Here is a 23,625-nt window from a genome sequence, read left to right as displayed (position 1 = left end):
TATGGGTATATTAAAAGGCAAAGGTTTTGGAAGTTTCTTCTGATAGTAAATATTTTGGACCTTACAAGCCATATAACCCTTTCAGAACTTCTCAACTCTGTGATTGTACCAAAAAAGCTGCCAGTATCAATTTGTTCAATTGAGTTGCATTTCAATAAAAACTGTATTTACAGAAATAATTACTGAGCTGGATTTGGCCTATGGACAATATTTCTCTTCTCTCCTCTTCTCTCTCCTCTCCTCTCCTCTCCTCTCCTCTCCTCTCCTCTCCTCTCCTCTCCTCTCCTCTTCTCTTTAATGCTTTTAGTGCTGTGGATTGAACCCAGGATGCTCATGCTAAGAAAATACCGCTTTGCTACACCTTTGGCCCCATGAGCAGTAATGTTGAACTCTTGTTTTAAGGATCTTTGAATTCTCTTTTATTTAGACTAAAATTAAAAAAAATATCACAATAATATTCTAGATCATCTGGAGAACTACTTTAAAGTCAGGTATCTGATTGTCTATTTTTGCATTTAGAATTTCATAAGAAATTCCTCCCCTCACACCCACATTGAAGTACTTTTTATTGTAGACTGCTGAGTGAATAAAATAAATATAATTATAGTTTGATAGAGTAGATTGGACTAATTGAGATCTTGTCTGGCATATAGAGGTATAAGCATACAGAACATCATAGTAATGAGGAAATCAATTTTTTTTTTTGCTTCAAGACTTTATTATCAGTAACTAATGTTGTAAAAATGAATTTTTCTTCCTGATTATGTGGACTTGAGTAACACTGACCTCAATAACACCTAGAGCTGACTTATTCATTATGTTGTATAGGTAGCCATAGTGCTTCCACTTCACCCCTTGTAAATTTGGCTTTGAAAGTTGTGGCAGAACTTTTTTGTTTTTGTTTTTTCAAATATCCCTCATTACTTTCTTCCTTACTAACGTATTTTAGATAGGGGACTGTCTGTGTGATTAACTGAAAGCCTTCTTTTCTAGCATTCCTTTCCAAGACTCGGTTACTTGACTGATGTGGCTAATGAGGCCTTAGGAGAAGTTGCTATGTGGTGAAAGCTTGCTAAAATAGTGTTGACGCTGCTGGGCATAGTGGCACACCTATAATCCCTAACACCCTAGCAGGCTGAAGCTAGAAGATCAGAAGTTTGAGACCAGCCTAGGCAACTTTTCGATTTAGGAGGCCCTGCAGTTTTATAAGTAAGCAATTTGTAAAGCCTAATATGTGATTTAATAGCTCAGTGGGAATTATTATGCATCATAAAAACTAATTCTTTCAAAACAGTTGAGATAGATACTTTTTTCCTCTATTTAGGAGGATATAGATACTTATTTTCTCTTTTGCTTTTTATTAGTAAAAGTTATGGAGCAATTTTGTGCTAATGGAGTCACACTAATGAAGCATATTTTCAATATATTACCAAGCATGAGGCATTAGTTTAATTTTTGTAAAGCTCTTGTACAGAAAAGGCAATTCTTTTAAAAATTTCATTAGGTTTTTGGCATATATAAAGGATTTATTTATATTACTCTGCATCTCTTGTTTACCTTGAAATTATAATACACTTTTATGCCTTTCCTGTACATGACTGATGTTTCTTAATGAGTGAAAGAAACTAAAATAAACAGAATACTAAATCTTATTTTAATTGTGTTTTTCAAGGTTCTAACACCCGTAAGTGTAGGTGGTTGTAGCTAAAAGCCTTTTTGCCTTCCTTCTCTAGTAACAGACTCTAGAATTCTTTGGGTATACCTGACATAGATGGCTAATGATACAATGTGTGGAGCTACAAAGGGTGGCTGAATAGAAAGATGAGTAGGGACTTCCGGGAGAACATGGCGGACAGATAGCAGCAGCTATGGAGGCTCTCTGAAAGAACCAGCTTAGAATTCAGGAATGGTGTGGAGTAAGGAATCATAAGCAAGTGGAGATATGCCCTGCTGACCCAAGAACGAACTGGGCTGAGAGAAACCAACTTGGAATGCAATCCTGGTGCTATAACAGGAACAGAAAAGACTCAGTGTTGTGGAAGCTGGAGCCCGTGGCATTGGAAGCCACGATTTGGGTTTCTACATCAGCTCGGCAGGGAGAGAGATGCGCAAAAGCTCTGAGAATGGGAATCGGTGAAAGGAGTTGAGAGCGGGACGGGCGGGGAGCCGTGCATCCACCTCCCGTGAGTGAGGGAAAACTGGGACTCTGCCACGGTCCAGGAGACTCCAACAGAGGACATTGTGGGGCCAGGCAGACTTGCAGGCACAGGGCACTACAGTGACTTCAGCCACGTATCCCCCTCTCAAGCGGGATTGGTGAGAAGTGCCTAGTCTACGTGACGCTGCTGGCTGAGACCCAGTGGGCTAGCACAGCCCAGGTCCCAGCTCCTGAAGGTAGATTGACCTAGAGGGGCGGGCCCCGCATTGGCTGCCTGGTCTGCAACTTCCTGGTGCCCTGCGGTGGGTGGGAACACCTAGCCGGCGCAATTCAATCAGACTGTGGCTGACAGGGAAGGAAGCCGGGCCTCCTATATATGCTTGCATATATAAGGAACAAAGAATATGGGAAGAGGGAGCGACAAGAAAGGCCCTTCGGCCCCCAATCCTGAGAAACAGGCAATAGCGGACACCGCACCAATAGACATAAAGCGCCATCTAGAGAGCCTCATAGATGAGTTCAGGAATGAAGTTATTAATGACCTGAAGCTAGAAATAAGCAGAATAGTTAGAGAAATGCTAAGCACCGCCCAAGAAAAAACAGATGGTGGAATGGAAGAACAGAAAAAGAGAGGAGAATTGTTTGATGGAGAAAATAGAGAAAGCATAGAATACGTGAAGCAGCTTCAAAGAGACTACCAGAAATCTAAAAACTCTATCGAAAACTGGCATAACAGCTTGAAAGAAACTAAGGACAGACTGTCTGAACTGGAGGACAGATTTGTAATATGGGAGAATGAAATGAAAAACTTAAAAGTAACAAAGAAACAAACAGCAATAATACAAAGACTAGAAGATGATAAGAGGATCCATAACTTAAGAATTAAGAACATAAAAGAAGAAGTAGGGACACAAACAAATGAACTACAAAAGCTACTCATAGAAATAATCCAGAAGAATTTTCCTAATTTAGCAAAAGGTAAAGATACTCAGTTGTATGAAGCATACAGGACCCAGCCACCTACAACCCAAACAGAGCAACACCCAGGCATATAATAAGTAAAATTCCAGAAATTCAATACAAGAACAGAATATTAAAAGCTGTCAGAGACAAGAAACAGATCACTTACAAGGGAACACCCATCAGAATTACAGCACATTTCTCTGCACAAACCATCAAATCACAAAGAACGTGGGGGGAAATAATTCAAGCTTTGAAAGATAATAATCTCCAGCCAAGATTGATATATCCTGCACAACTATCCCTGGAAATTGATGGAAAAACAAGGTGCTTCCAGGATAAAGAGGAACTAGGGGAATATGCAACCACCAATTCAACTCTACAGAGAATACTACAGGATATTCTAAAAAAGAAAACTACAAAGAATCCAGAAATAGTGGCAGAGAGGCCACAATGAATGGAGCAGAAAACAAAATGAAGAAGACAAACTGACAACTAATGACAGAAAAGGAGCTCAACAGAAATGAGGCAGAGAAGATTGGATGATAGGAACAGCTATTTTGGAGAAAATGACATCTTAATAGGTAATACTGATTTAGTATCATCTTGTTTTGAGTGTCATCAAGCTTTTTTTCTTCTGCCTCCATTGGTCTTAGCATGTTGTATCTTACTGGATTTTATTATGTATGATAGTATAAGCAAAAACTTTGAAAGACAAGGAGATTATACAGAAACCATTGTTCATTTTCTGTTAGTTGATTCTAAATACCCTGTAATGCTGTCATTCTCTTAAATGGTTTTACATTGTTTGATATATTTGATGCTACAGTATACGAAGTTATACTCAAAGATTTCAAGGAAAGAGACAATATGGTAACTACTTTTATGTCAGGATTATCTTGAGGTGAAACACTATTCTGCTTAAATGGTTATGTTTTGATCTGCGCTGTTTTGCTGTTATGCCCTCTTTTATCTCAATCTCCACTTCATTATTTACTTTTTTATTTTTATCCTTTTAATTAAGGGAAAAATAAAAAAATAGCAGGATATATTATAGTAACCCACTTTGACTTTCCATTATCTTGATTTAAAGCCCTGTATTACTCTCACCATCTTGTTTTTGACTGATGTCCCCCTATTCTGTTTTGCTTGATAGTACCAGGTTCAAAAGTTTAAGCAACAGCTGTGAAGATAGTGAGATTCATCATGACGCCCATTCTCGTTGACTATTATCTACTTTTGAAGACCTATAATGTCTCCAATGTTTTGGTTTTGTCAGTTTTGTTCTTTACTGTTTTGTTCAATTTTATTATAACTGATGATATAGGCAATTCTATTAGAGATAGCAGGAGGCATTATGGTAACCATTGTTGATCACCTTGTATTATGCTTTTACATTATCTATTATGTCCACCCTTTCGATTTGATTGACTCTGTTTTGTTATGTCACATTTGGTTCTGCTCCCTTCCAAAAAAGTAATAAGAACTGTGGGAGCAACAAAACCCAAAATGTGTAATTGTCATTGTACAAAAGAGAGGAAAAGAAAGTGCTCTAAACGATATAACTGCATGTATATTTAAGTGTATAAGATAGATAATGATATTACTGAGTTTTGTTGGATCATTGAACAGAACTGTTTGCAGTCTCACTGTTGGAATGTCCACTTTACAAGCTTTAATTTTGTGACTTGAACAATTATCTCTAAGATGACAATATGTAATCCATTAACTAGTGATTTCCTACTGTTTATTTTTTTCTGTAAATCTGTCTAACTTGTACCATTTCTCTGCTTTTTTTTTCCTTAAATAAAATTAAAAAAAAAAAAAGAAAGAAAGATGAGTAGATTACTGAATTAACCAACCAGGGAACATCCTTTTCTTATTATGTATTATATAATATATTCATTCCCTTCAGTGATTTTGAATATGTGTTGGACTTTTTAAATTTTTTCTGCATCCTAATGGAAACATTTTTAAAACCAGTTTTTAAAAGTTAATCACAAAGCTCCCTGGTAAGCGGAGGCAGGGTGGCAGACTGCAGCCCTTCCTGGGGGAGAACCAGCAGTGTCTCCTGAGAGCTGTGCCATGTTGGAACTTAGGACTCTGGGAAGCCAAGCAAGCACCTCACCTCCCTGGTGTGCGGAGGCAGGGTGGCAGACTGCAGTTCTTCCAGGGGGAGAACCAGCAGTGTCTCCTGAGATCCACGCCATGTTGGAACTGAGGACGCTGTGAATACAAATGACCATGCTGCCTCCCTGTTTAGCAATAGTGAACCTACTGCTACATGGCCTAGAATCAAATATCCCACTTCCCTTACCCCCCCCCCCACACACCCATTAGCAAATGGGAACCAGAAATCTGAGCATCTCCTGGGAAGTTGGCCATAGCAAATAAGGGGGACTTCCTTCTACCATTTCTTTGAAGGCAAATATTTTTATTACTGTTTTGCTCTTTTCTGATTAATGGTACTGCTCTATTCAATATTCTGTTTTGATAAGTTCTATAGTGTTCTATATTTCATCTCATTTTGCTATACGTGATTGAAAGAACAATTATTATAAAGATACCAAAATATACTGTGATACCTATTACTGTTATCCCGGTAACCTTGCTGTACCAATTTCACTATACGATCTTAGTTGGCTTTATTCTGACTTGTTCTGTTGTATGCTTTAAAAAAAAAGACAAAAATTATAGTAAAAACATATAAAATAAAAAACAGTCTTTAAAAAAGTCGTTCTGGAAAAAAATATCACAAAAAAAACAGAAGCAAAAACAATCACATTTCCTTCAGTGATAATAGCTAATATGAAGTTTCTTTCCTCTGCTACTCCTTTACACCATTGCCAATATATTTTTACAAGTGAACAAAGTTATTTGGTTTATATTGCACAGAAGTTGTTATCATCATAGCAATAACAATACTTTCGGTACCCTTCCATTTACAACATACTGTCTTCCTTTATTTGATCACAGCTTGATTTACCTGGCTAATCATTGTCATAAAATGAATGACACTAAAAAGTTTGGTGCATAAATAAATAAATAATAACTATGTGCTTTTGTATAACAGCAGTGCTTTATGCTAAATACAACTTGCTATGCACCCAAAACAAATACTGTTGTTTCATAATTCTCAATACAGAAATTTCTGACCAAAGTGTAAGAATCACATACTTAATTGTTTTGACAATCCCTTTAAATTGTTTTTCAAATGTAGGCAACTTTGGTTTCAAATATCAATATACATTATATGTACTACGTTTTCCTGAAAATAAGCCTGGGCCTTATATATTAATTTTTGCTCCAAACAATGTAATAGGGCTTATTTTCGGGGAATGGCATAGTTTTCTATGTACAACATCTACATTTATTTGTGTATAGAAATCTACATTCATTCAGATACATTCATGTCATCTTCTGGAGTATGAATATAACTGTTTAAACCCCAATTTTGGCCTGAATTTCTTGCAGCTCTCTTTCCTATAGAATCATTGGCTCCAATCTCTCATGTCCAGCAACACAGCTCTTCTTAAATGTACACTTCTTGTCCATGTAGTCTGTTTGTAGTGCATTGGCAACATAGTAGTCAGTGTTTTTTTTGTTTTGTTTTGTTTTGTTTTGTTTTGTTTTGTTTTGTTTTGAGACAGGCTCTCACTATGCAGTTCAGGCTGGCCTTGAGCTCATTTTGCAGCCCAGGCTGGTCTCAAACTCGCAAAGATCCTCCTGCTTCAGCTTCCCTATTGCTGGGATTACAGGCATGAGTCACCAGACCCAGCTTAGTGATTTTATCCCATGAATTCTTCACTCAAATCATGACCTCTACCAAGCTAGACTTCACAAAAATTCCATTAAGTCAAGTGTTAAGTGAAGAGTTAGGATACAGGAGTAGCTACAAAAATGACGAGGGTTAAGGATAATAGGCTCAGGGGCTGGGGATTTAGCTCAGTGGCATAAGCGCCTGCCTTACAAGCAGGCAATTGTGAGTTCGATCTGACAAAAAGACAAAAAAAAAAAAAAAATGATAGGCCCCACAAAAGTGATGAAAAGTTGGAGACACTAAGATTCAGATAATGTTTATTTCACATGAGTGCATATAGTACATCACTTACCACACATGACCTATTGAATTATGAAGATTCATATTTGACATAGCTATGTCCATTCATTATTAATGGAGCACATTATTTGTGCAGTCTCTGCGCTACTCCAAGTGATCATTCAGCAATAAGTCTTGAATTCATCTGTCTATGTAGGTGTTTACCTCTTGTCCAAATGCTCCTGTTCAGTTATTTACAAATACTTAATTATAATGTATATTATCATTTATTTTAAGTATTAATATCAGTATTACTTATATTTAATTACATTATTAATCTTATTTTATAATTCAGTATGTGTGCTGTGTGTTACAATGGATGTATTAAATGCATCCACCTGGCTGATGATCTTAACTAAAGCTTATTTTGGGGCACGATTTATATTATGAGCATCCTAAAATCTCATGCTGGGCTTATTTTCCAGTTAGGTTTTATTTGGGGGAAAATACAGCTATAGTAACTTCAAAATATCTGTGTAAAAGTGGCCAAAAGGGCTTAAAATTTTATTTATTTATTTTTGTAGTATGTAATGAATTATATTCATTGTAGGTAGCTGGTATATGTTTTTAGCTATAGAACTGAAACGTATTCTAATGGCCTAATATATCAATTTAGGACTTGTATATAGTTGATACTTGAAAATTTGATAATGCATAAGAACCTTATGAATTTAGGTGAGACAAGATCTAATAATGAGTAAATATTCAACATCAAGGAGAGCAGGGAGAGGAGAAGGTACTAAGGCAAGAATAAGAGCTAGGAGGAGAATTAAGAGCAGCTGAGGATTCCAGTTGAGCTTTTCCAGGAAGCAGTGGTTCGGCTATCCAAGACACTATGAAGAGCCTGAACTAAGTAGATATAGTATATTTGTCATTTGCCAAAGGGGCTTTTCTCATTTCCAACCAAAGTTAATTTTTCTCTTTTTTTAGCCTTTAAGTCAGTATAATACTATTTTGTGTACTTTTATATACATTTTAGATCTTATATAAGATTAAGAAATGTATAAATCATGTTATCTATGAAACACATGTAAAATAATTTGCACTGATAAAGGATATTTCTAGAAATCTAAATAAGAAATTAATAACTTTTTGTCTCCTTAGTAGTCAGTATCTGGAACACTGAGAAATAGAGACTGGACAGAGTTTTCTTCTTTAGTACCTCTTGAATAATAAACTCTTTTTATTCTGTCATATATTAATGTACTTAATCCCAAATTCCAATTTTTTATTTTGTAATATGTTTTAAAAGATGTGTAAAGTTAAAACTATTAGGAATGAAGGAAGAATAAAATAGAAATGAAGACCTTATTTCTTGCTGTTCAGTACTTTTTTTTCCTTTATGAGGTACTCATTGCCTTGAACAGACGCATGATCCTGACCCATTCTTTCTTTTTCTCTTTAGTTTTTCTTTTAGTTTGAAACTTAATTTATACTATCATCATTAGATAGAATTTACTTCTAAAATTAATATACCAGAAGGCAGGCATGAAGGTGTACCTCTGTAGTTCCAGCTACTGGGGAGCTTAATAAAGGAGAGAGGATAGATTGTTAGAGACCAGCCTGAGCAACATATGCAGTGAGACTTTGTTGATAGAGAATGGGGTGGGGGGAGCGTTCAGCAAAATGTAGAAATCACAATTTGATAAGACATTCCTCATTATAAAAATAACACATATGAAGCACTCCACATAGTCATACACTCTTTGAAGCTCGAGTTATCAATTCAGCACTGGTCCATGTTCTCATGCACACTTATAAACATCACTCTCTGACATAGCATTGGTAAACTACTTATGGCGAGCTCCATAATCAGAACTTTTGTTTTGTTTTGTTTTTTTGGTACTGGGGATTGAACTCTCGACCTAGTGCTTAGCAAGCAGGCGCTTATGCTGCTGAGCTAAATCCCCAGCCCCATAATCAGAACTTTTAAAATGATTGATTGCCTTGGATGATTAAAAAATTAATTTGTTTTTTTTTTCAGGTGTATGGTGGCTGATGAAGTAAGTGCTTTCTTGTATTTTATAGTCATACACTGGTTTTTACTGTCTTCTGTTTTCTATATGATGATATGTCTGTAAGAAGAGGGAGAAAAAAGAAATGGGGAATGGAGTGGTTAGAGAAAGATTGAACATGAATGTGTGTGAATGTGTGTGTGTATTTGTGTATGTGTGTTTGCAAGGCACGTGTGTAGAATGTATGTTGATATTAACGTTAGTGACAGATATGTAAGTGTGCTTTGAAATGTACCTGTCCAAAAGGCAAACTCTATCCTTTACAGTACTACTCCAAAGGTTATTTTGTTACAAAGGTTGTCAGTTGTTTTCTGAATATAAAACAGAGCTAAAAGAACATTTTTGTATTACTAGACTCTTTATACATTCAAGTAGTATTTTCATATATACTGTATTAGTCAGGGTTTTACTAGAGAGAGCAGATATAATATGGGGTATACAGATGTAAAAGAAACAACAAGATTGGCTTATAATGGTCAGCCACAAAGTCCGATGAAGAGGCGTACAGAGCGTGCCTACGCACTGGAGGCCGAAGGATTCAATCCAAGGTCTGAAGTTCACCCTAGTGTCTTGTGCAAGTCCACACCAGCAGCAGGCTGATGGGTCTGCGACAGAAGGCCAGAAGCTCTACGATGAAAGGCTGAAGAGCCTATGCTGGAAAGCTGTAGAGTCTACACTGGAAGCCAGGAGAGGACATCCAAACCAAAGGTGAACACTGGAGCTTCTCCCAAGGATGGAATGCATTCGTCCTTCCTCCTTCCCTTTTATACCTCCAGGTGATGAGCCACACTAGGGTGGGTCTTCTACATCTTGGGTATAGAGTTGCTAAACCCATTTAGTTAAGCTTCTAAATGTCTCAAGTTGACACAATCAACCGCTACAAATACCTTATTAATGTTTTCTTGCCAAAATTGAATCTATTACATGAACCATGATACTCTTCATATACTTTTGCAGTGTCACAGTACAAATCAATAAAGTTCTGATTTTTAGTACCAGTTTGAGAAATGTGTTGTTGTTTTTCATAGTGCCTTTAAGAATACTGTAATAACACAGCATACTTTTCAAAATATATTTGAATTGAAATACTGGGAATCTGAATTTTTAAAGAACACGGATAGAATCCAGCCCAGCCCTCTTGTGCATGCAGGCTACCATAGTAACTCTCCCGTGGGTAATAGACATGGACTAGGAGAACCAGCAGCCCAGCCCTCATGTACATACAGGCTGCCATCAGGACTGTCCTGTGGGTAGCCAGCACAGGTGGGGAGAAGAAACAGCCCTGCCACTATATGTCTGCTAGCACCATCACCTTCAGGGTCCTGTAGCCAGTGCGAGCCAGATAAACTAACCAGCCATGCCTTGGAGAAGCCCACAGTGTCTGGAGAAGCCTGCCGCACACCCCGCCATCTCCCCTGGAACATGGGATAGGAGAAACCCAGGTGCCTGACTCACCCCCCTACACTATGGATGGGTAGCCAGTGTGAAAAGTGCCTGGGACTCCACAGGTCTAGAGGAGCCCAGGAAAATGTCAAGACAAAAGGTCCAAAGGCAGTCTCTGGCCTCTAGCCTAAGCAGAACAAGTCCAGAAGACATGGACATGGAAGAAAGTGGAAGTTGTATACCTGAAAGTTTTGGAATAATGGCAACTGAAGTAAATAAACTACTTCATGAAGCTGTTATAGAAATCAGATCTGAAATAATATCTCAGATAAAAGAAGAAATGATAAACAGTAGAAGAGTTGGGCTGGGGATTTAGCACAGTGGCATAAGTGCCTGCTTTGCAAGCACATGGTCATGAGTTCGGTCCCCGGTACTGATAAAAAAAAAAAAAACAGTAAAAGGGTTGCTGAGCAGAGCTAAAGAAGACATAGATTAAAAAAAAAAAAAAAAAGAGGAGCATAGGAAAATGAAGGAAGCCTTGAATGAACAATATGGAGAAGAACTGCAATGCCTAAAACAGACTCAGAGACATCCAGGAAATTAAAAACTCCATTGAAAGCCAGCAAACCCCTTGAAAGAAACTGAAGACAGACTTTCAGATCTTGAAGACAGGATGACAGCTAGCGATTGTGAAAGGAAAGATCTCTTAAAAATAACAAGAAATCAGGAAATAATTCAAAGACTTCAAGATGACATAAAGAAAAATAATTTAACAGTAATAGGTGTCAACAAAAATGCAGAGTCAACACAAATGATATAAAGGGACTATTTACAGAAATAATAGCAGAGAACTTCTCAAGCATAGGGAAAGGACCTGACACACAGGTAAGTGAGGCATATAGAACTCCAACTAGCCATAACCAAAATAAATCTACATGAGACATAATAATCAAGATCCCAAAAATTCAGCACAAGAACAGAATATTAAAGGCTATTAGAGAAAAAAAACCAGATCACCTATAAAAGAAAACCCATCAGAATTATGGCAGACTTCTTAACACAAACCATCAAGTCAAGTGGTTGAAGTGAAGTATTTCAAGTCCTGAAAGAAAACAACTTTCAACCCAGATTGATGTATACTGCAAACTATCTTTCAAAATTAATAGAGAAATAGGATACTTCTATCACAAAAAACAACTGAAGAAATTTGTGACCACCAAACCAACCCTTCAAAGAGTACTAAAGGATATTCTAGAGAGAAAAAAATGACCGCTGATCCAGGATCAGCAGGATCAGCAGGAGTAGGATCACCAAGCAAGACAGTTGAATGGAGGGGAAAACTAGGGAGCCAGTGGCATGAAGAAAGCATAGAAGAGACAAATCAGTGTATGTTGGCTGTATCCATTCATGTAAGTGGCCTCAATTCACCAGTAAAAGAGAAGAAAAGAAAAAAACAAAACAGTGAGTCAAGAAACAAGATACATCAATATGTGATATATAAGAATCACATTAGCTTGAAATTCATAGACTGAAAATCAAAGGAGAGAAAATAATGCTCCATGTGACAGGAAACCAGAACAAAGCAGGTATAGCATACCCATCAACACAGAATGGATAAGATACAACATTTTCATACAGTGGAAAACTACTCAGCAAAAGAAGGATAATCATGAGGCTCATGTAGGTAAATGAATGCAACTTGTGATTATGCTTTAGGGTAAAATGGTTCAGAATCACACGGGTGAACATCATGTTGACTCCCTAATATAAAAAAACTGAAGAAGCTAATGGGATCCAAAATGTTCAGTAGATTTTGTTAAAGTAAAAAGGGAGGAAACATTTAAAAAAGGAAAGAGGTAGCCATTGTTAATTCCCTATTACTCCTGTATCATTTTCTTTTTTTTTTTTTTTTTTTTTTGTCTTTTTCTTTTTTATTGGTACCGGGGATCAGACTCATGACCACCTGCTTGCAAGGCAGGTGCTTATGCCGCTGAGCTAAATCCCCAGCCCTTTTTTTTTTTTTTTTTTTGTCATGTAGCATTTTCATTGTCTTGTTTTGATTGGTTTTATTCTGTTTTGTTTGGTTTGATTTTATTATATTTCATGATATGGGCAGCTGTTTCCAAGATAATAAGATATATTATGGTAGCCATTGTTAATTTTCTATTATCTTGTTTTGAAATTCTGTATCACTTTCACTGTTTTGTTTTGATTGGTTTTATTCTGTTCTATTTTCTTTGACATTAATAGGTCTGATGGCATGGTAGCTATTTTGAAGATAACAAATAGGCATTATAGCAACCATAGTTGATTTTTTGTTGTCTTGTTTTGAAGTTCTGTACCACTTTCATTGTTTTTTGTGTGTTTTTTTTTTGTTATTTTATTTTTTAGGGTTTGTAATTTTGAGACAGGGTCTCTCCGTGCAGTTCAAGCTGGGCTTGAACTTACTTTGTAGCCCAGAGTGGTCTCAAACTTGCAAGGATCATCCTGCCTCAGTTTCCCAAGTGCTGGGATTATAGCTGTGCGCCACCACATCCAGTTTTACTGATTTGTTTTAATTGGCTTTATTGTTTTATTTTGTTTGGATTTATTCTCTTAAAAATAAAATAAACATCTATTTTAAAGAAGAATAGAAATAAAACCTGTTATACTTTGTGTTGAGATTTTCTTCCCCCTAAAACATCAAATGGTCATAGTCCCCCCGCATAGGTAGCTGAATCTAGAATACGTGATTAATTAGTAGTGCAGTGCTGGAATTAAATGTGGGTTATTGCTGGGCATTCATTGGATTGGCACTGCTCTAATTTAAGTAGACTGGATACAGTATAAGGAGACAGAGATGGTGTGACAGCACATGGCTGTAATCCCAGCACTTGGAAGGCTGAGACAGGAGATTTGCCCTGAATTTGAGGTCAGGTTGGGCTCTATGCTGTGTTCAAGGCAAGCCTGAACTATGCATGACTGTGTCTCAACAACACAGTACAATATAAGGGACAGAAAGAGGATTGTCTTATTCTCTCTTGTTGCTTTTGCTGTCTTCGACTGCTATGAGCTGTTGTCCCTCCGCCCTGTCACCCTACTTTGGAGTCAGCTGATTATAGACTGAAACCTCTACAAACAGTGAGCTCAATAAGCCTTTCGCTCTATAACTTTGGGTGTCAGGTATATTGTGTCTGCAATGAGAAAAATAACTAAGACAGAACCATTAAAAAATTATTCCAACTACTTGGGTTTTAGTTTTAGTGACATATAAACTCCCTTCAGTAGTCAGATATTCATGAACACTATGTGAAAAAAGTTGACATTGGATTCTCAGTTTGGGCTGATTTATAATTAATTACCTAAGTTTCTAGTTTAGATTCCTTATTCTGTAGGCATTCATTTAAACTAAATTTTGTAACTAGAAACATAGGCATTGCCTTTGAAAAACTTCAGCAGTATAATTGGAGAAGGAAGACATAGACATTTGGACAACCTCAGTAATTTCTCTTTTTGAACAGCATGAGTTCTAAAAGAATCTTTGTAAATTAATTTGAAAATCCTAAATGACTTTAAGAGGCTTACATTCTCAGAAAAGCAGAATGTAAATTCATTCTTCAAAATTTCAAAAATAGGTATAACCATTTTTCCTACATATCTCTTTAGGTTTATGTTGTTTGTGACAGTTCTTTAGCCTTTCCTTGTTTTTGAAGGCCTCTATAGTTTTAAAAATTAATGGTTAACTCTTTTGTAGAATATCCATTCATTAGGATTTTCCTTATGATCAGACTTATGTTTTGGGGAAGAAAATCAGAGAGAAAAGGAGACATTATCATCACATATATCAGGGGATGTGGTATGACTTTTCACTGTTAATGCTGATCACCTGACCTGAGGTAGTCATTGTCAGATTTTCCCACTACAAAGTTACTCTTATTTTTTGGGAGAAAGAATTTTGTACTACTTGCACCAAAAAAAACAGTTAATGTTCCACTTCCTTCAAAGTATCATTTGGAATTCATTTTATTCATTCATTCACTTAATTAGTACCATTATTCACTCACAAATTTTCCTTATACCTTGATTTATAACCCATTAGCTGCTTTTTTTTCCTTGTTGCTAATATTGTTTTAACTTTGGCTAGTGGAACCACTTTTAGTTTACTAAACATTTTATTGTGGAAATTTTCATTTTTATTCTTTGAGCTTTTTTGTGTGTGTGAGTAGTTTTTGGAACTATAATATATTCCACATTCATCTCGTATTTCCTCCCTTAGTCCTAAGATTAGCCACTTTTGCAAAAATATTTGGTTAATTTTATTAAAGAATGATACAAAAAGATTCTTTTTTTAAAAAAATAAGTTTCTTGATTCTAGGTATGTTTGCTTCTACTAAGGTGTCATTAGTTTTTTAAATTTAATTTTATTGGTATATTTTAGACATACTTTATAACATTCATCATGTGGAATTTGTACCTTTACATGATATATCTTGATTCTTTTTCCCCCCATTCTGCTGTGCTTCCTTCAATCCCTTGTCACCTCCTTATTTACAAAAACTTTTTTTCCGTGTTTTACTTCTATTCTTTTTTTCTTTTCCCTTCCTTCCTCTCTCCCTTCTCTCCCTAGTTTCTCGCCAATTTCAACATTCTCTTCCTATTTCACAGTATGTTTTACACATTTAGTCCTTTCTTTGTTTATTTAGAGCAGAATATATTTATCAAGAGAAAGAAAACTGTGTCTGAGAGAGAGACAGAAAGGGTCTTGAATGGGTTGCCAAGGAGCCTGCCTTTTCCAGGGATTTTTACAGAGCAAAACCCCAAAGTGAGGCAGGTCTATGGTGTGGAAAAACAGGAACTCACAAGCCATGAGATGGAACAGAACTATGATCAACCAATAAGATTGAGTATAATTGTTCTGGTAATGTTACTTAAATAGGGATCCAGTAGAGAAGCAAGTCAGGTAGCAAGGGGAAACAAGGCTTTTGCCTGTAGGGGTTTGAATTGGTGGTTTCTTCTGGCTTCCTCAAGGTGATCAAGGTATGTAGGATATACCTATTTAGAATGTCAATCCTCAAGGTTTGTGTTTAGGATGTGGCTGCATTTGTTTTGTCTTTGGTCTTGAGATCTGGGATGCAACAGAGGTGTCTGTCTCCTGCAAAGATACAAGATATCTGGTCTTTTACATTGGCTCCTTTGAGGGCCGAGCTCTGTCTAACTGCCTATAATATTTCTATCTGAGTTACTTATAGCATTTCCTTGCTCTGAAGAAGTACTCCAAACTGTGTCATTATGAATATGAATTGGTGGTTTCTTCTGGCTTCCTCAAGGTGATCAAGGTATGTAGGATATACCTATTTAGAATGTCAATCCTCAAGGTTTGTGTTTAGGATGTGGCTGCATTTGTTTTGTCTTTGGTCTTGAGATCTGGGATGCAACAGAGGTGTCTGTCTCCTGCAAAGATACAAGATAAAAAAAAATGTTTCAATGATAGCAAATTTTTATTAAAGATAGGAAAAAGCGGGGGCTGGGGATTTAGCTCAGCGGCATAAGAGCCTGCCTTGCAAGTAGGCAGTCGTGAGTTCGATCCCTGGTACCGATAAAAAAGATAGGAAAAAGCCTCAGCAGAGTGAGTTTGGGCCAAGTAAAAATAGGAAAAAAAGCCCACTGTATAACATTCTGGTAGGCTATCCTGAAGGGGTAAGATAGCCAAAATAATTTCTTTAATCACTATTCTGGAGGCTAGAAATCTGAAGTAGATATCACTAGTTGGTTTCTTTTGAAAGCCTTATAGAGGGAGAATTTGTTTATGTTCCTCTCTTAATTTCCAGTGGAGGGCAGAAATGCTGATATTCCTTTGCTTACAGATGCATCACTTCATTTTCTGCATCTATCTTCACAAAATGTCCTCCCTGAATTGTCTATGTCTCTTCTAAGAATACTAATCAGATAAGATTAAAGGCTCACTTGTTATGACCTCTAAAGTAGTTATTGTACATTGGCAACAAACTTATTTCCAGGGAGGTTTATATCCTAAAGTACTAAAGGTTAGGATTTCAACACATCTTTTGGAGGGAAGCACCTAATTCAATCCATATTAACCTATATTCTGAATGTGTCTACTTTTGACAGCAACTGTTAAACTATCTTGCATATTAGTTGCAGCATTTGTTATTTTCACTAACAGTGAGTGAAAAAGCCTCTTGCTCTGCATTTGCTCTAGCAATTACTATCATTTTTCAGCTATTCTAATTGATGTGTAGCAGAATATCAATTTTAATTTATAATTCCCTAATTCCCATTGATGTTGAGCTTCTATTCATTCTTTTTAGTTTTTTGAGAAAAGGTTCTACTGTGTAGTCCAGGTTGGTCTTCAATTAACAGTGTGGCTCAGGCTGGCCTTGAACTCAAAACAGTCCTGCTGCCTCAGCCTCCCAAGTGCTGGCATTACAGGTATGCACCACCATGCCTATTCATTTTTATGGTGAATTCTCTATATAGTTATTTTGCCTGTTTTTAATTATACTGTTTCTGTTTTTATCATTGAGTTCTGAGTTTTGGAGGCTAGAAGTCCATGACAAAGAGTCTGTTGAAGTGCAGTTCCTGATTCAGAGATAGTTGTTTTCTTCTGTCCTCACAGGGCAGAAGGGTCAAGAGTTCCCTGAAACTTTTTAAAAACAGGATACTAAGTGTTTTCATGGAATGTGATTATAGTCTAATCACTTCCCAGAGCTTCCATCTCCTAGTATAATCACTGGTGGTAGAGTTTCAACGTATGAATTTTGAGGAGACAAAAGCATGCAACCTAAGGATTTTTAAAAATGTTATTAAAATATCTGTTTACATTGCTTTGAAACAATTTAAAAACTGCATTTCTAGGTTGTTATCATTTTTGCATCCTCTTTTTCTATATTGCAATGAGATCAAATACGTATCTGTCTTAAGCTTTGTCTAATTTTTACTCATCAGTGGTCACAGTTTTCAATAGTACAATTCAGTCTTTCCAGTTTCCTACGTAAGTTCCAGTCATCGTTCAACTTGAAAATTTTATGTTAAACACTAGTTTCCCCTGATTTCTTTGGAAGCTGATGTAATTTTTACTTGAGGTTCTTGCTGTTTTGCTCAGCTGGATTATTGCAGTGTTCACGCGTTAGTCTTGGATAAAATTGTAAATGAAAAGCAGAGAGGTGGCAGTTATGGCATGTTAAGTCCTACCGAGATGGGATTAGACAAAAAAGCATCCTCCAGGAGGAATACAGTTCACATGTTCACATAAGCATTTAAAAGGTACAAAGCATTAATACTATTATCTTTCCCTATGCACTGTTATTACTCACTAGTGCTTCTGAATGTATCGTTAGGACGGGATTGGATACTTTCCTACTTTAGCACTTTTTCTTAAATGGATGTTCTTAATGAATAGAAATTGCTTAAAAATAAGAGTTATTAAAATAAAATGCAATATCACTCTGACTTACTTTTCCTTTTGAATAATGAAGTTAAGTTTTCACAAACTTAAGACCCTGAAGAGTTTACAGCTTTAGTGGCTCCTGTTACAGCTATCCTGGGAACTAAACAACAGCTATGAATATACCTAAAGGCCTTAGACTTTTCATATAGAACGCCTACCGAGTGTCATATACAGATCTTTTTCTACTATATTTTAAAGTCACATTTTTCTTATCCATTTATTAATATACCTTTTACTCTTTGTGTTTAACAAAAAAAATATTCTTGATGTTCTTTTATTTGGTAAGGTTTTAGAAATATAGATTAAGAAATACATCTTTTGTTTGCTGTAATCAAATTAGTAAGGGAAGAATCATGTCTCTATGTGACATATATAAAGTATATGGGGTGGGGTAGATATGAAGTTTATAATTTAAATTCTGTGGCACTATTTTGGAAGGAGCCGTTAATTCCATCTTGACTACTTTGGAAAGCTTTGTGAAGGTGGTAGCTTTGAGGTCGGCCTTGTAAAAGAAGTAAGTAGAAAACCAGCAATGAAAAAAGGATAAATGAAGAATTTATTGGCTGTGCATGCAACCTTCTATGGTTTGCAAACTTTGTTTCATAGCACTGTGTTTCACCAAACAAAGGTTGAAACTGAGGGCACAGGACTCTGAGTGCTCTACTTTGCTTCAGCCATGACTGCCTCATTTCTGCTTGACAAATACAGCATTTCTGTGTAATATTTTATTTGAAAAAGACTTACATTGCTTTGAAACAGTTTAAGAACTGTTTTTTAAAATCATTTTTGTGTCCTTTTCTGTTTTGCAGTGAGAACAAATGTGTATCCTTCTTAAGCTTTATCCAATTTTTACTCACCAATGTTCCACAGTTCTCAATAGAATGATTCAGTCTTTGACATTTTCTGCAAGTTCTAATCTCATAATTCTTTCAAAGTCTTTAAAGCTAATTAGAAAGTTAAATTAGAATATATTTTTTAATGACAACTATTTTATTCTTGTTTTAAAATTTTATTTAAGCTTATGAGATACTGTTGAGAGTCAGATTTTTTGGACAGCTAAACATTTAGAATTTTTTTGTCATAACAATTTTATATAGAAGTTTTTATCAAATGACTTCTATATATTTTTTACTTCTTTCAACAGTGTACAAACACTGAGCCTGATTTATCCTTTTTTTGTACTTAAAGATTAACTACTAAAATAAATTAAATCTTTTAATCTCTTAGGGTATTTCGATATTTGTGTTTGTTTTTGCCTTTTTAAGACAGGGTTTCACTATGTATTTATTTCAGACTGGCCTTGCACTCACTGTTATAGCCCAGGCTTGACACTCAATCTTCCTGTCTCAGGCTCTCAAGTGCTGGGATTATAGGCTTACACTACCATACCAAGTTGGAATGTTTTAAGTTATATGTTTGCTTCTTCTTTTCACTTTTGGTACTTTAAATTTCTTTTTTCTTCTCATCTTTTAAGTGAGTTGCCAGGTAAAATGAATTACTCTCATTGTTAATTCTTGTTTTTGCCTGACTTTAAAAAAAAATTTGTTTTTTAATCGGTACCAGGGATCAAACTCACAACCGTCTGCTTGCAAGGCAGGTGCTTATGCCACTGAGCTAAATCCCCAGCCCTAATTCTTGTTGATATTGTTCCAAAGACTAATATAGTAATGATAAATAGGATAGGTGAATAAATACTATGTACTGAATAATTCTGCCACTTTTCAGTGTATTTTATTTGAGTTCCATGTTGGGAATTATTTTATAATGTATCATCAACTCAGTAAATTACCTTTTATATTCTAGCATTAATTTCTGTTCCAACATTTTCGTGCTTTTTTTTTTTACCTTATTAGCTTATAACATAGTGTTAACTATGTGTTTAATGAACTATTTTCACTATTTTAAAATCAGATTTTATTGGTACATTTTAGATACACATAATCTCATTCATTGCAGAGAATTTTTACCTGTACAGGATATAACTTGTTTTTTGCCACTCCCCTACTTTGTCGTCAACCCCTCCTTCCCACCCTATTTACAAAAGCTTTGTTTTCATGTTTTTCTTCTTTTCTCTCTCTTTTTTTAAACTTTTCCATCTCCTTTCTTGTTCCACTCCCCATTTGATTTTTTCCTACTTTACAATATTTATGTATTTTGGCCCTTATTTACATTCTTCACTGAAATAAATTGGACATATGTGTAAATACTGCATTGTCTCTCTTATGTAAAAAACCAAAAGTGAAAATATTTTCTGTATTTTTCTAAGTTTTTTTTTTTTTTTTTTTTTTTGGTATAGAGAATCAAACTCTTGACTTTGCGCTTGCCAGGCAGGTACTTATACCATTGAGCTAAATCCCTAGCTCTGTTTTTAATTTAACTAATATTTCAAATGAATACCAAGCCTACATTAGGGCTTAACATGCATTTTCTCATAAAAACTCACTTTTATTATTGTTTGTTATACTTGTTAATACTTTGTAAGTAACATTTATTTTTATTAACCCAATTTGAAATTTAAGACTTGCTTACATAACATTTTCATTAAGTTTTCTTGAAGTTCAGATATATTAGATTTTCTCTAATCAACTAGTTTCACAAAGCAAGAATTAATTTTTAATTTTGACATGGGTAATATTTAATACATGAGGACTGTGACTAGCACATGATGACCTTATAATCTTGACACATCTCATTTCTTTTTATAGATTAAATTTGAATTTCCAAAGTAATAATTAATGTACTATGCACTTTGGAGCCTATTCTCTACATAGATTCATCTAAGACATATGAAACCATTATTCTACTTAAAAGACAAAGGAAGGGAAAGAACATGGAATTTACTTGATAATATATTTAGTTATATTGTGAAAACAAAGGGGTATCCTTACTTAGAGTGTCAGAAACCAAATATGTTTTATCTTGCTATAACATTGTCTTAGAGTAAATAGTGGCATTGCATTTTAGGAGAAATTACCTACAACTATGTTTAATATAGAAATAATTCATATAAATTCTACCTTAGGGAAGAAAACTGTAGTTTGAACTCAGGAAAGACTTCCTAATATGAGATGATTGCTTTTTAGTCAAAGAATCATCTTTTCTAAATGTTTACTAAACATGTGAAACTTTTTTTTTTTTGTCTTTTTCGTTTTTTATCGGTACCAGGGATCAACCTCATGACCGCCTGCTTGCAAGGCAGATGCTTATGCCGCTGAGCTAAATCCCCAGCCCCAAAACTTATTTTTTAACTAAGAAGTACTTTTAAAATACTGATTTTCTTAGACCTTTGTAGTCTTTTTTTCCTGTATAGCCTAAGCCAATTCAAGTTAAAAAATTATTTTTGAAATATTAGATGTCTTTTTCTCAGAGTAACAAAATTGAGTTTACAGCCTTTTTTTATCCACTTTTTTTTCACTCCTGCAGATTGTATTCCAGTCTAATCACTAGCTTTGCTGGTTTTCCTATATATTTTAATCTTTGAAAACTGCCCATGAAGCTTACCAGGGCTTTATTTTTTTCTCAGTTGTGACTACTGGTATAGGATATCTTTTAATTTTTACTTTTATTTTTAAAAAGACATTTTTCATTTTGAAAGACAAGACTTCCTTTTTACTTCCTTGGTAATATATGCAAAAACCATCTTAAAAAGACATCAGTTGTGAACTGGAGTAGCGAATCTCTGCCATTGCTTAATTAATCAAAAATTACCAGATAGATATTTGACTTCTTTCGGTTCTAAAATGATTGTTACATATCAACACTTGAATTAACAGATTAATTTAAGTCCTTATTCAACTGAAAGCATCCTAATAGTCATGCAAAAAAATTGTCTCTGAATCCACCCATTGTTTTGTGTTTGATTGATTTCTGTGTTTGATTGATTCCTTGTTTTGAAAAGTGTCCTTTTGTCTCAAATATGTGGTGGCTTTGTTTACTTCTTTCATTCCACCATAATTTTTATGTCATTAAATAACTCAGATACATATTTTTAATATCATTCTAAATTCTTTTTTAAGCATCACCCTGCAGTTTTATGCAGTGCTAAAAGATTTATTTATTTGATCTTTTATAAAACTCTCTAGCTGAACTGATACATAGTTGTGAATGACAGTAACAGGTATGCCAAATGCAAATACCCATTGTCTGTTATTTATTTTTGAGTACTTATTTTAATAACCTTTTGAAAGACCCTTTCATTTACATTGTCGTCAACAAATTCACAGTATATTATGTACCACGATAATTTCCTGTTTTTCATGCAATTTTATTTTAAGGATCCATTATACATGGTTTCTTTGTGTTCGTTACATCTGAAATTTTAGTGAGAGAAATTATTCATTCTTCCAGTTGTCAGACAGTTTTTTCCTGGGATAACAGGTAATCAAAACAACATGTAAAATAGATTCTCTTTCAGTACCTTTATTAAACTTTTCAAATTAGTCTTCTGTGATATGGCTACTTTATCTGAATAGATTGTGAAGTTAGAAATCAATTCTACTTTTAATAAATTCATTCTATATACTATTTAACAAAATTGAATCCTTTGTATTTATGTCACCTTGAAATTTTACTTAAAGTTCAGTCTTGGAACATACTTCAGAAATGATTAAGAAGTTTAAGGGTAAAGCCTGGTATGGTGGCATGTGCTTATATTTTCAGCTACTCAGGAGGGTAGAGAATCACAAGTTTAAGGCAGCCCAGGCAACTTAGCAAGACCCTGAATCAACACCTGAGATAAATTTTTTAAAAAGAATTGAGATACATGTTAAAGAATAGACTCTTGGAAATGTCCTTTTGATTCCCCCCCCCCCATTCCTGTGATAAAATAACCAAAAGTTAGGGAAAATACTCTGGTATTTTTTTTCTGAGATGCAAACATTAGTTATTCTCTAAATGCAGTTTAAGAGCCATTCATGTGAGGGTCACTTTAGATCCCCTTGTTTTAATAGTTCATGTCTATTGGGTTAGAATTAGGGAGTTTTGACAAGAATTCTTATGATCCAGAGGTATAATAAATTTTCAAAGCCTTAGGATATGATAAGATTGAACCATTCCTTTTATTTCCTATTCAGCAGTTTTTGTTGTATCTTCTCTGTATTTCTTTTCTCTCTGTATCTACAGTTGTGTCCTTTATGTTACATTGGCCCTCAATTTCAAGAAATTAGTTAAATATTGGTTCCATAATACCTGGAGAAAATAATTTAGAATCATAATGAAAGGGTTTTGGTCCAGACAGAACACTGTAGCCGGTAAAGCCAAGGAGCTCCTATTTCCCGCTCCCCTAGGAATCTACCTCTGGCGGCAAAGATCAATGGGGTACCTATGTATCCCTAATGCCCCCTTAAGTTCCACCCCAAACCGAGGCTACTTATGTGCCTCACTCCACATGTTCCACGGAGAGATCACCGACTGGTGGGTGGAGATGCCGTTCCCCAGGGGATGGGGGGTGTGTGTCTCTCCCCGCATTCTCAAAATAAAGGTCATTTATATTTCATACTTCTTATCTTTTCAGGCACCACCGGTCCCCCACAGTTCTATCACATAATACATTTGATTTCCTAAA

The 23,625-nt window shown here is 35.4% G+C and overlaps 1 protein-coding gene across 10 annotated transcripts in view; it reads left to right on the top strand.

The window, feature by feature from the left end:
- The window catches only part of Zranb3 (zinc finger RANBP2-type containing 3), a 237,497-nt gene that overhangs the window by 81,942 nt on the left and 131,930 nt on the right, over positions 1 to 23,625 (top strand). For 9 of the 10 annotated variants that reach the window (XM_063258994.1, XM_063258998.1, XM_063258989.1 and 6 more), the window contains one exon: positions 9,202 to 9,220. The exons of the other annotated variant lie outside the window; for it this stretch is intronic. In XM_063258994.1, coding sequence (XP_063115064.1) covers positions 9,202 to 9,220 — 19 coding nt within the window. The remainder of the gene's footprint in view (positions 1 to 9,201; positions 9,221 to 23,625) is intronic. 10 annotated transcript variants of the gene reach the window in all.

Source organism: Cavia porcellus, unplaced genomic scaffold (genome assembly GCF_034190915.1).
Source record: "Cavia porcellus strain 051 isolate PalLab524CR breed Dunkin Hartley unplaced genomic scaffold, mCavPor4.1 scaffold_12, whole genome shotgun sequence".
NCBI lineage: Eukaryota > Metazoa > Chordata > Mammalia > Rodentia > Caviidae > Cavia > Cavia porcellus.
This window is presented reverse-complemented; position numbering and strand designations above follow the sequence as displayed.